Raw genomic sequence first — 14,019 nt, forward strand, 5'->3', positions numbered from 1 at the left:
ACCACAGTTTCACCCTGGAAATTTAAAGGATAGTGGTACTGTGACTGTAAAAATAGCATACTGTGTCTTCATATTTTTCTCGTTGACAGATCCTGCACCCCCCCCCCTCCATTTGCAAGCAAGAAACTGGAGAGTGGAAAGAAGGTCTGTTTGTTGTTTTAACAGTCAGCTTTGCAAATTCAGGATAATGTGGTATGTTTACTGGCACGGACATGTAAACACTTCAGTAGCCCCAGTTCCTAAGTTACAACATAGCTGAAAAATATATCCCAGCAAAACAGAATCTTATTATGGCTAGATCTGTAATTGTTCTACATTTTAAAAAGAACTATAAATACTATGCACATTTTTTTAATTCAGATTTGATTTCAGATTTGCATTAGGACTGGATTTGGGTGGCTCTTTTTTCTTTCTCATATTGTATTTTACTTAATACTGTGGCTTGTGGCTACTTCTAGAATCTGCTGATTTAGCATTAAGTGCAGGATCAATTTTATACTTTTTACACATTGATCTGAGAATCCGACTATTAAAAAATATTGAAGATTGATAAATCACACATGATTATAATTTAAGATGTGTTTTATTCATGTGCTCAGTATCTGATGAGATGCTATGAAATATACTAAAAACTAGTTATTAAAATACTCTGCCTGGGTATCTTCACCCAGATCGTATCTGTATTAAAGAGTTGCTACAATTACATAAATGTAATATAATGCACTGTACATAGCATTTTCAAGTGTCTGAAGTAATTTATTCAGTACTTTTAAGGAAGTGTAAAACCCTGGTGAAAAGATGGTATCATTACATAGGTTGCTGCTGGGTCTTCAATCAATTTTCCATGCTGACTAGATTTTCTGAAATCTAAGCTTTTGATACTTCCCTTTATTGAAGCAACAAGAGCATATGCAGCTGGATTTCTTTGTTCTTTTATAGTTGAGTTCAACAGGGGCATATCACAAACATGCTTGGGCTTCTTGTAGTTCACCTGTGTGCTGCTGTTACACACCCAGTTCCTAGCATTACTCAGCCATGTTGTCACCAAAGCTTAGAGTGTTTGCACAATCGCACTTCAGCATAATGCGTAATGAACCTCAAATGAATCCTGCTGGCTGTAGGATAATGAATCTCCACTTCAAGTTATTGTCTCTGAATGGGGTTGTAAAACGTGCCTATATTGTTCATCCAGGAAGTGTGAAGTTGTAAAACACAAGCTAAATTGCCGTATTTTATCTGCTAGTTACTTCTGCATTTATTGCCTTTATGGACCCAAAGTCCTCCAGGGAGTGTGACAAGTCCTGATCGTATTTTCTACTTAGAGCTTTTATTTGTTCACAAATGTGGAAAGAAGAAAAATTGTTAGTCACTGGGGATTTGTCTAGCTATGTGTGTGGCTACTTAAGAACTGGTTCAGCTTTACTTGCTTTTTCATTATTCTGTCTTTTGGTCTGATGTCATGCACAACCTACATCTTTAAATCTGCGTTTCCTCATCTGGGAATGTAAATGCTTTAGTGCCCTAGAGTAGTTGTGTAACTGGTTAGATAGTTGCTGTACAAACTGAGTATGTTTTCTGTTCTGTGATCCTTCCATTTTCCCGATTCACCCTCTTTCTAGCTTCCTTACGCTTTTCTTTCTAATCTTGTATTATGGGATTCTGATGTTGCAAAATTTAGGAAGAGCTTTGGCTGTTGAAATAATTGTTGTTTGCCTCTTTGCTGGTACTGGTATAAACAGTCCACAGAAGGGAGTTCAGGTGTTAGAAGCAATAGGTCTACAAAGCTTGTAAAGGTCATTCTCTGACAGGTAAATTTTGTTTTGCTTCTAATACTGCAACCTTTCTGAATCTTATTACAGCAGATGCCTAAATAATTAGACTTCCAAATTAGAAAAATACATAGTATGCAGCATAGAGGCATTTTGCGAAGTCTTTTAGATCATGTGAATTTGAATAATTTACTTTGAGACATTCTCTAAATAAGCATTAATTAGAGGAAGCTATCTATTTGGAAATTAAAACTAGCCTGGTCAAAACCTGCATTTGCAATTTTGTGGTGTTCTGGTTGTCAGAAATGACCAATGTCGGTAGGAAAAAATGGATTTCTCTGAACTGTGTTACGGAAAATACATATGTCATTAACCACAGAATGCGAGGAAATAAGTAACGGTTTGGAAATATGAATAAGAAGCATGAGTTACATGGGGAAAAATAATTTGTCATAATTCTTTTCTGTTTTGGGAATTTTGAATAGCTGTGGTTTTATCTTGTTAGGAAACGATTGGTTTTGAGCTCAGTTCTGCTCTTCATAATGCACTGTATCAGGAACAATGTATTTTAGCCTTCTCAGCCTTTTTTTCCTGCGTTGGTTTATGTCAACAGGATCAATCTTACTCAGAAACTTTACCTTGTATAACTTGTACTTCGCTGTTGTGACAAGAACTGGGGAGAGAGAGGAACTGAGTTAATGGGAGAATAAGGCGTGTTTCATATAACTGTTTCTTTCAGACAATTGATTTGAATCTCTTTTCAAAACTCCCCCCACAAAGAGTTCTGTAAGGCACATTGCCAAAAGACTGCCCAGATCAGCTGCTGCCTCGCCAAGGCTGGTGTAATGGTTAGGGTTCAAATTCCAGCCCATACTGTTAGGATAAGGTGGTAATTTAACTGCCTTTGGTGGTACATTGAACTCTTTTTTTTCTCTGTAAAACATTAGCCCAAGTTCTGCTGGACAGTTTGGTGTGACAGGAAACCTGTCTCATCTAGCACATTTTCAATTTTCAAAGCAGCCAGCCGGGATGATTAAGATTTGGGTACTCTGTCCTTGTTAACCTCCTCTGGAAAACCATAGTCCCCGTGTCTGTCTTCTACAGAGAGGCACCACCGTTCAGGACTCCTCTCCTCACTCTTATTTTGTCCCTTTTTGGTGTTTAGCATGTGAGAGAGGTACAAGAGCGGGGCAGGGAGAAAGAAGAGGTGATTCAGCAGACTCCACATGCAAAATCAACAATGCCTGAGCCCAACCTGCAACTTCCACTCACTGCGCTCACGTCAGACCTAGTGAATATTGTCAGCTCGTGGCTGCCTCTGGCAGTTGACATTTACCACACCGGCTGAGGCGGCAGCTGAGCCAGGCCTGGGGCTGCAGTCAGGCCTGGCCACCCCCAGCAGGCGGTGGAGGCTGAGCAGAGGAAGGTGCCAAGCACTGCCGTCCCCTCCAGCATGGACACCGGGTGAAATGGCTGGGGAGCTACAGGCCGCAGTCTTTGTTTTGTAGCTCACTTCAGCTGCTGCCATGCCTGGTGCCTTTCCATGCATAACACAGAGCCTAACGCACGGCTGCGGAGCAGAGCAGTCCGCACAGGTCTTTGGTTCGTGTTTTCTCCCAGCACAATGTCCGAATGATGAGCAGGGTGCAAGGCTGACCTTTTATTTTTCCTCCCTCCCACCCCCTATAACAGCACATGGAATGCCTGGCCCAGTCGCATGCTCAGGTTCATCATCTGACAGAATGACTGCTGGCTCTGCGGCGGGAGCGCTGGATGGATTTCCTTTTTGAGATCATCCTTCTGAGACCTGGGCATTGCTCATAAGCAGTTGAGTGTCACAGGGTGTGTGGAGATGCACTAAAGAGCATCCAGCCTCCCGGAACGGTGCTAGCAAGCCTGGAAGCGATGGGGCTGGGGGGTGCTGGCACAGAGCAACGCGCAGCGAAGAAAGGGGGCGACAGCGCGGAGCGCTGCTGGGAGCGCCCGGCTCCTGCGGGACAGCGGGCGGCGCCGGGGCGGGCCGGCGAGCGCTGCCTCTGCCTCCTGCAGCCCGCCTTTCGCCGCCAGGGGGCGCGCGGCCGCTGGCAGGCGGCGGACCCGTGCCCCTCCGACCGTTACTCCCCTCCCGCCCGCCCCGCGCGCCCGGCCGTTATCCCCTCACGGCGGCAGCGCCCCTGGCCGCTGTGCAGAGCCGCCTGAAGGACCGGGCAGGGTGCGGGCTGCCTGCCTGTCCCCCGCCTTCGCCGGCGCTCCCCGGAGCGGCTCTGAAGCAGAGCGGTAGTAAGAGTATTTGGGTGAAGTCAGTCTAACGAGCACGACATACTTCTACTTCCATTTTCGAGCCTCTCCTCTCTGCTGAGGGCTCCCTTATGTAACTTGACGCTGCGGTCTCAAGAGTTTTCCCTGTTTTCAGTTGACCTCATTTCAGTGAGCTAAATAAAATACGTGCAATTGGTGGTTTAAGCACTATTTCAGAATTTGCAGTGGGCCTGTAGATATTTACTTCTTTAAGTTCTCTTACATAGCCTGTAGAGTTTTATGGTTTTCTGAGGAAAAAAAGTAATTCTCACATGTGGAAGACATTAAACAGTATCTATTTCTGCTTCTTGTTTTGCATTCTTACATGGTCATTTATTATTTCAAAAAGTAAACATACGTGAAGTATATATAAACAATAAAGCTACTGGCTTTTCTTTTACATTCTCTGTAGAGTAGAAACAAGGTCACAACTATGTCCTGAGAACATGACAATTGCCAAAATACACAGTAGATACTTTTCAGAGAAAAACAGTACATATCAAGTAACTGTTGTGTCATAAAACTCTGAAGTTAATGTAAGCAGATGTTGGTTACAGCTCACATTGATGGGAAGTATATAATCACCACCCCTATAGCCACCCACTGTCCATTTCTGGTCCAAGAACTTCCCCAAAAGCATGTTTCTAATTTTATGAAAACCCTTCGAAATTTGGCACAGTTTTCAAAAGTATGTAGGAAAAAAAAAAAAAGTCTGCCAGAGGTTTGGCCTCCAACTGTGAAAACAGACACTGCCTTTTCAAACTTCTCTCCTAGATCACTGACCAACACCCAGAAGAGAGAATTTACATTCTTTTAGAATACAGCAGGAAAATGAAGGTCTGTATGCTGCTTTCAGCTTTTGGTAAATTTACATCTGTGGTTTTTAAACTGTCAGCTACTGCACCAGGCCAGGCTCCGATGTGAAAGTATTTGTTTTAAAGAAAATGGAAAGGGAAGTCTTTTCAAATGTACTGCAGGGACATTTTTGCTTGTTGCTTGGATGGATTACAGCAGTTAGAGTGGGAGGATTTAATTATTTACCAACTATAGAAGTGTGCCTCAGGCAATATTAGAAATGTAATTATTGTTTGTTTCTGTCCTGCAGACCCGGCTAAAAATCATATTTGGCGTGGTTATATGCCTTTTGCTTTCTTTATTACTTATGTGTATTATACTGCTTCCATCAAGAGGTAAGGCATTTGTAATCTAATGTAGTGTAAAACAACATCTTTAGCTACTATGGCTTCTAAAGTTCACAAAAGTTTGTCAGATCATCTTTCTTGTCAGAATTGTTATGGCTTTATCACTTTACAGAAATGTACTGACAGCTGAAATATCCTGAAGGTAGGATTGAAATGCCAGCAGATGTTGAAACAAGGAACCCCTTGAAGTGAAAAGCACCTGAATTAACTTTATTGTGCATGACATAGAATGTTCTTAGACAGAATTGCAAAAATAATTCTTAGATCTCCTCATATTATGGTATTTTTTTGTGTGTTAGGGTTTAGGAGACTCACAAACTGTTAGTAATTTTCTTTAGCTTCATGAACTTGTATTTGGTTTTGAATAGTTACGTAATAATTACAGAAGTTCTCTATCCAATTACAAATTAAACATGTTGTTGTAGGTTGGGTATGATAACTTTTTTGTGAACATATTTACAACTGAATTTTAAAATTAAAGTCAGCATTGTATAAAACAGGGTACATAGTTTGCTCTAGTAGCATTATGCCAGCTGCAGTTAAATCAACACAATGTGGTCTGCTGAGTCCTCTGGTAAAGTTTGAAGTGAGTGTGGTTTGAAATTTAGAGCCCAGGCAACACTGACTTGATGGTAATTTTTTTTCTGAGAGGTATAATAAGGTCAATGTAAGTATTTACATGGCCCTTTCAAAATAGCAGAGTAACTGAATGTCTTTGAAATTATTAAAATAATAATAAAAAAAACCTATTCCAGTAACAGTTTCAATTTAAAGGGATTTTTATTCTATTATTATTCTTTGTTCATACGTTGGCAGGGTGACTGAGATGAAGAAATCAGTTTTGCATTTACAACTAAGTTATAAAATCAGCTATCTGCTGAAGTCTGAAATTTAAGTCCTGTAGTTAATATGCAAGTTTTCTGAAAGGTGAAATCTCTTTCCTACCTGATACTTCTGTGGAGTATGCTTATCCTGAGTTGTTTCATTGAGAGAAGGGTGGAGGTTTCTGAAGGAGTTAGGGTTGATTCTGTTATGCAGCATGTGAATATGAGGATAGATTATATCAAGGTGGGAGGCAGTGCTGTAAAGAGTGCTGTAAACACCTCAGAGTGACAAGTTTGATTTTACTGTCAATGATAGGGTGCCAGATTTTTTGGCTAGCTTAAGCATGGTCAGATCTGAGCTTTTATTATTAGGTAAATGTATGGTATTAAGTCAGACTTCTCATACCAAGTCTGCATGTTAAGACAGGGCAGAATATTTTTATGAGATTTAAATAAATAAAAAAAGAGGAAACAAAGAGGCTGGAGACTGAGGATTGGTTTGGCAGTCTGAAGAAGCTGCTAAAGATCATGGAAGATACTGCAGGAGTGAGTGTATTTTTCGCTTCTGAAGTTATCACATACCAGCTCACTGGTCTTATTCTGAGCCTTTTCAGTACCTGAGCCATTACAAAGAACTCTTTTTATCTCTATAGTTTCTTGGAATAGCAACTTGGTAATCAGTCATATCAGGCATCACTTTTAGATCCACTAATGATAAAGAATTTATCTTACTTTACAGAATGCTTTTGAAGGAGGATTTTAGACAATTGTGGAATACACAGTTATGTTGACACACAATTATGCTAAACACATCTGATTATGGCTTCTTATTCTCAAGTGGAACTGCAAGTGGTGCAGTTATCTGTTCAAATGGCTAAACCTTTCTGAATTCTTAGTAGTCTACTGATCAGTTTTAAATGAAAGAAATACAAATTTATTTTGCAGTTACAAATTGTGCAAGTCGAAGACAGACAGGAAATAGCTACAGAGAAGGAATGTTGTTTGTACATTCCACCTTTATTACTGCCTAACTGAAAGGATGTGGCAATCTAGGAAGAAAATTAATTGCATATGTTAAATGTATAGACACAGACCGACTACATTTCTGCTTAAAAAAAAAACAGGAAAGAAAAATGTTATCTTTAATTCTGAAAGTAGAAGTAATATTTAGTTCTCATTTTGTCTGCTAAGTTTCTAGCAATTTCATGTTCTTCAAACTTCTCAAAAAGTGATAGCTGGTTTTGGTTTACACATGGAGGAGTATGAAAAATTCTCAGAAGTTATACTGGAATATAATTTTCTGTTTGGAGAGGATAGTAAGAACTAAATACTTAGTTGCAGTTATTACACAGTTTCTGTGGGGTTCAGAAGAGCAAGGTGGATAATCTCAATATCTCAATATAGTGAATGCCATCTATGCCTAAGAAATTAGTGACAGTTTTTTGACATTTCTTTGAGTTAGGAATGTGCTGTGTTGTTTACCTAACTATGATAACCTAGTTACAATAACCCAATGCAGAATAGTTCAGAAAGGTTCTTTTCACTTGTACACTGGTGTACCCAGTCCTGTTTTTCTGCAGCATAAACCAGAAAGGAAATACCTGTCTGCAGTTGAAAAGCAATAGTGAAACTACAGGCAGAGTTACAGATAACTGAAGGTATTGCTTAGGCTCCAAGTTAATTTTTTCTTGTGCTATTTGTAATGAATATCCAGAATCTTGCTTGTCAATGTGTCTGTCCCCATTGTACATTTGACCTATGCCTGAGACCAAGACCATTGCAGTTTAGTCACAGGGCATGCTTCTCAGCCAGGAACTGGTGAGCAACCTGTTTCTTAGGAACTGGTGGTGTTCTTTGCTGCGCCCCAGCCAAATCCATTTTCTGATTCAATAAATGCCTCCCTGTGTTCCAATGCAAAGTCAAACAAGGGTGGCTTCCATCACTGTGGCGTGGAGGAAGAATGGTTCTGGTCAAGGATTCAGTTGCTGGCACTGAATTCAGCTGGAGCTGGTGCTGTTAGTTGCTGCTTTGTAATTGACATGTGTGCCTGGATATTTGACTTAGAAATAAAGAGAAATTCTGATCTTCTTGGCCATCTATCATAATTGGCAAGTGGCAATTAGAGAGTATAGACTCTCAGCTGTTGCTGAAGTTCTGTGTAATTCAAAATCAATAGATTAACTGTGACAGTGTGCTTCCACCAGAATCTGGTGGTTCAGTCTGAGCTATGAGTTCAGGCTCAGATCTAAGCGATCGTGTAAACCTAGCTACAGTGCTCTGTATGCTGGTGGCAGAAAGTAGTTAGTAGAACAGAGTAATAAAACCCAATATTATGATGGATTAGACTAATTCATACCCATTCTGTACTTAGACTGCACAAAAAATTGATAGGAATTCATACTAAAATTTTTCTAGAAAAGTTCTCAAAAACCAGTATGCTCCTTTAGTTTGTATTCCCTTAACAGGGTTCAGTCTGCTGCACATGTGCAGCTGTGGTCTGTGACAATACTCCTAGGACTGTGGGGCTGGGTGGGCCTTTTCTTTCCAAAACTGACTAGTGCTTTGATGAAACTCTTTGTTGCTTAAGTTCTTATATCATCATTAAATGCTTAGCCAAAACAGGCTCTATTAATTTTCTGTCCTTGTTTACATGCTGGTGGCAGAATAAATACTCTGGTTTAGGACTAATTTAAAGGGATCACCACAACAATCTTGCCTCTCCAAGTCTGTGCTTAGAAATGATGTATGATGGCTGTGATCTAAGATAATTTTTATTAGCTTTTCTTTATAAATATATTTTCTGAAAACTTTATTTTCCATAACTGAAAGGGATTATAATTATTCTTCCTCAGTGTATAGTTCGTTTCCTTTCCCGGACTCTTATGCAGTAGAGATGTTGGAATCAGTAGTAAACAAAACCATTCTCATTCTAGTATGCTTAGATTTCTGTACAGTTTCTGTTCCTACCAGTAACGAGCTGGATCATACTCTGGAGCATGACTTCTTCAGACTTCATCTTTTCTTCTCATTCCAAAGGGTGGTTTTGAAGTAACCTTCACTGAGAAAGCAGTGGCACACCTCACAAAAAATGACTGAATGTAATGCAGGTAGGGAAAAGCAGATTCAGCTGATGTGGAGCTGAGGGTGACCAGAAGTTCTGGAGCAAGAGCAGGAGTTTTGGAGTTAATTTCTGATGCTGAATGGGCTATGGTTTCCTCAAGTGGAAGGCTCGCTTCCTGCACATATTGAAGGAACTTGTGCTTTAGCTATTCAGCATCAGCCCACAGAGATAGGAATGGACATTGTAGTCCGGAAGCAGAATATAATACCATACTTTTTTGACACGTCATCTATTTGCTGTGTAGCAGTGGTTGCTAAATAAAATGCATATAGAGCTACATATATGATAAATACATATAAACATATATATATATATATATATATATATATAAAACAAATACAGAAACCAGAATACTTTCTGATTATTACAAATGCTTGCTTTAATTTGGCAGGAGTAGACACAATTTACATGCATGCACATTAGACCATGTTGTTGAATAAGCCAACAAGACTTTGAAATTTAAAGCAAGGGTTGTGTTCGTCTACATACATCCAGGCTTTGAAAGAGAATAATCCTGATAATTTCACAGTGATGGAATGGTGTGTATAAAGTTAATCTGAGTTTAACATAATTGAAAGTTCTGTTTTCTGTGGTTTATTAAGCTTTCTCACAACAGTGAACAGAACAGTAAAGAAGAAGGTGTCTGCATAAAGCCAGTGACAGTTAATAGGTGCTTACAGGCTTTTATCACCACAATTATACATGTACACTGAATACACTCAAACGCATGAGTGAGTAATTGTGATCATGAAATATATAAAGCAAGTTACACTGTGAAGCAAATTAGCCAATTTAGTGCACAAAGACATACAGAACTGCACCCTGTAAATGAATGCAAATAGACCACGAAGAATTAAAACTGAGACATTGGGGTGGTGAAGGAAAAAAAGCAAAGCTGAAATTTGGTAAGCTTTCATTTCTGTGGCTGGCTCTGGTATTTGCTTCCTGTTTTGTCCCTGGGCATCTTTTTTAATCTTTGTTATTTCGTAGAGAAACAAAACACAATGAAAGAATTTACCAAGCCTACCAGCAGCGGTCCAAATCAATGTCTGTATAGTGCTGCAGACATGTAAAGTGCTTTTCATGTTACAGTCTGTTCTGTGAGCAGAGATTTTGAATACCATTATTGAACCAGTCTTTAGTTACAGAAGAAAGAACCAGCAACAATTATAGGAACTATTAAAGATGCTGCTTTTAATTAAAGTGTTTAAAGATATCTTCTGTTGCCTAGAAACAAGCATTCAAAATTTTAAGTAGTCAAGTAAGAAATAGTTGTGTTCATATTTTTTGCAGTGCACTGGTAGAAATTCAGATAGGAGTGGACATATTTTGAAAATCATTAGCAGTCATAATAAATTATCACATAATATTAAGTATGTGAGGGTGAAATAACTAACAGAGTAAAGGTTCGAGTTAGAGCTGTGAAAATTAGACCAGAGATGAGACATTCATGATATTGCTTGTCTTTTTAGTAAAAAATCCTTTTAAGTGGAGAGAAGAACCAGGAAATTTTACCAGATTAAGGTATCAAACAGGACTGCAAATTTAAACTTTCTATACACACATCCATGGAAACAGATCTTAACAGTGCATTTCTTTTGCTAATAGGCATATTCACTTAAAAAAATTAAACTGAAAGCTAGTGGTAAGTAATCAGCAGTCAATCTAAATAGAAATGGATTCTTCTTTGGAATTATTTTCCACGCATTTTTGTAAAAGTTTGCCATCTTCTGTGTTTATCATTAACTTACCAAAGATCTCTAATATACAGTTATGATATTAGCAAGAGGAATTAACCTCTTATTGAACTTCTTGGGATAATTTCTGGACATATTGCTAGCTCAGAGTTTGAGTTTAAACTGGTAGGTTTTTGCCTATGGATTGGCATTCAGTTTTATTTCTCATGACAGCTCTCTTCTGCATTAGTGCAGGCAAGGCTAGTGTCAACAGTCAACCTGACATGTGTATTCTACAGTAAGTAATAGTCACTTAGCAGAAAAAACATATTATCATTACAAAGTACCATAGAAGAGAATACGAAGAAACATCTCCCAGGAAGTCAGTGTGATCTTAACAGAGAGGGCAGCTGTAATGAGGAAGTGATGGAGCATGATATGAAACCTGAGGGCAATGAGTCATCTTGATTATCTGGCTGTCATCTGAGAGCTCTGAAGGAACAAACAGGGGAAGTGGCAGAGCTCTACTAGGCTGTAGTGTGACATCCTCACTACCTCTGAAGACAATGGCAAAAGTTCCCTTGATTTTAAAGCAGAAAAGTATAGAATCCAGAATGCCTAGACTTAAAACCTGCCATTATTATGGTACTGAACTTTAAAAACTGGCCTTTATCAGAAATGTTCCTGTGTCTTTTTGAGGATTAACTGTTTTGAGTACTCTTTCTCTTGTGAACTGCAGAGTTTTCCTTTTTTTACATTTTTGTAATGGAATTTTTCATTTCCATGCACTTAGCAAGCCTGCATTTTCAACATTACCCTCTTCTCAACCAATTGGTTGTCCTTAAATTTTGTTTTTAAAATCTGCCCTATCTTAAGCTGTTTAGCTTTGAGAAGAAACATTTGATAAGAGCCAAAAAAGCAGCTACAACTTTGTGCATTATTTTTATGCAGCTCTCTGATCTGCTTAGAAATCAAATATTAGAGTACCTGTCTTCTCTCCAGAGTCATTGCCAATTTTCTTTTGCAGCATTAAATAAAAACTTGAAGTTTGGGTTCACTCATTCATTACTTTTCAGCAGTATTTTTACCTGCGTACCTTCATCTATTTTTTTCATGTGGCTACTAAGAAATATATGTGGGTGGTGATTAATTTGCAAACCTTATATCCATCTTCTAACACTAGTTGATGAGGCATTTATGAAATTTTGCAGTAGGGAATTGTATGCACATCCTGTTGTTTGACTCTGCTGAATATGTGCAGGTCCCTATGAAAATAATTGTCTCTACATACCACACAAGTTCATGGCACCCATGCTTTGGAAAAATTTGTCACAAAAGATTTTTCTTTTTTGTGGAAAAGGCTTTTCTTGGACTTACAGGGTCTACAAGTAAATATGTCTGAGTGAATAAATGACTGGGTGAAATAAATTAGTTTGTCTGGTTTCTCATTTTGTATTCCTAAAGGTGAGTCCTTCAGAGGCTAAAGGACCTTATCAGAACTGTGACAAAGAACCTTCCTTTCTGCTGTGTCTACTCTCTGCATACCTCCAGGATTATGCTATCTTCACTGTTCCCTGGTGCTGAAAAAAGGAAATACTGGACTAGTAATTACTTCTTTCCTGTGCCCCCCATCCCACACACACACACACTTTTCACAGCATTGCATTAACAGAAACTGCCTATCTTCCTCTTAGTTGTCAACACAGATGATGGTCTCCGAGCTCTTACGCTGGAGGATTATTTGAATGGAAATTTCCAGTATAAAACATTTTTTCCATATTGGGTGTCAGGTAGGTAAAACCTTTTCTCAAATGTACATAAGCCTTTCTAGTATCTATTTCCAGACTGGTTCAGACTCAGAAATGCAATTTCTTTCCAGCTTTACTGTGAATGAATGCTAACTATGAAATTAAACAATCTGTTAGTCGAAACTTACAGTTAAAATTTACTATTCTATCAGTCATTCTAGAAATGCCAGGTATTTGATGTTTCAGCAGGCATGTTTGAGTCAATATAAGCTATAATTTTACGGAGGTCCTCAGTGTTTTACTTCTTTTACTATCATATTCATTGCAGCAAGTAAAAGAAATATGTCAATGTGTCAGTCATTTCTTAAACAGTCTCCTTTTTTGTGTTTGTCACAGCACTTTTTCATTTACCATTTGTAATAATTGAGGTAGCCTGTGTTACAGACCTCATTCTTTTTTTTCAGTAGTACATAGCTCCACGATGAGTCCAGCTGTTCTTATCTCATTTAAGAGCTGAAATTCCTGAGTTTCAATGCATTGCATAAAAAATAAGGTTGAGTTTCTAAGCAAGTTCCTTAAGGTAGAAGATAAAGGTTTGAGGTTAATTGCTGGTGATATATGTGTCTGTATGTGGCTGAAACACTAGTCTTGCTATCATTGAATGGCAGCAGCATCAAAAGGCTTGTGCTAGATCAGGGTGCATTCTAGTTCACACACTACTACCACACCCATCTATGCACTGCCTCAAGCAAGTTATAAAACTATACCAAGTTAGTTTTATAGTTAGTTTTAACTCACAATTTTAGAACTGAACTGAAGCTTTCCAGGACATTGCTAACAGGAGTTAAAGTTTTACAACTAACAATTTGAAGTATGTTGACATCACTTGTATAATTTAAAAATTAGGTCACCATTTGTTAGAATTCTGTCTGAATGTCTGAAGTATGTAGGCAGCATATCACCTAAACCTAATATTCCCTTCCCTCTTTATATCCTTCTCACTTAGACTTGTCTTTTCTCTTGACAGTCACAAAGCTCATGCAAAAGCCATGCCATAGATTCCATAGATAGTCATGCCTACAGCATCCCATATGTCTACTTTTCTACTGAAGCAAGGAGTTAAAATTGAGCCTCTCTTCCTAAGGGTGCCTAAGATCACCACAAATGCTGTTACACAAATCAGAGAAATGTGCTCAAAAGATCCAAGGGTGATCTAATTTCCTAAAAATGAACACCTTATACACTGTTTCAGGCTGCTTTTAAACTGTTAATGTCTCACTCTGTCTCAAGCTACACCAAGTATGTAATTCCTTCTCTGTTCATAGCAGTGAAAATAATGATGTGAAAATAAAATTCTGATCTCATTGTCTACCAAACTAAG

At 38.6% G+C, this 14,019-nt stretch overlaps 1 protein-coding gene across 1 annotated transcript in view; it reads left to right on the forward strand.

Annotated features, from left to right (window-relative positions):
• Positions 1-96: 96 nt before the first annotated feature.
• Positions 97-14,019, forward strand: part of FAP (fibroblast activation protein alpha) — a 45,223-nt gene continuing 31,300 nt past the window's right edge. Inside the window, exons 1-4 of the mRNA XM_080399114.1 lie at positions 97-4,755; positions 4,842-4,904; positions 5,173-5,257; positions 12,585-12,680. Coding sequence (XP_080255240.1) covers positions 4,612-4,755; positions 4,842-4,904; positions 5,173-5,257; positions 12,585-12,680 — 388 coding nt within the window. The 5' untranslated portion in view covers positions 97-4,611. The remainder of the gene's footprint in view (positions 4,756-4,841; positions 4,905-5,172; positions 5,258-12,584; positions 12,681-14,019) is intronic.

Source organism: Falco punctatus (genome assembly GCF_963210335.1).
Source record: "Falco punctatus genome assembly, chromosome: 8".
In the NCBI taxonomy this organism is placed as follows: domain Eukaryota; kingdom Metazoa; phylum Chordata; class Aves; order Falconiformes; family Falconidae; genus Falco; species Falco punctatus.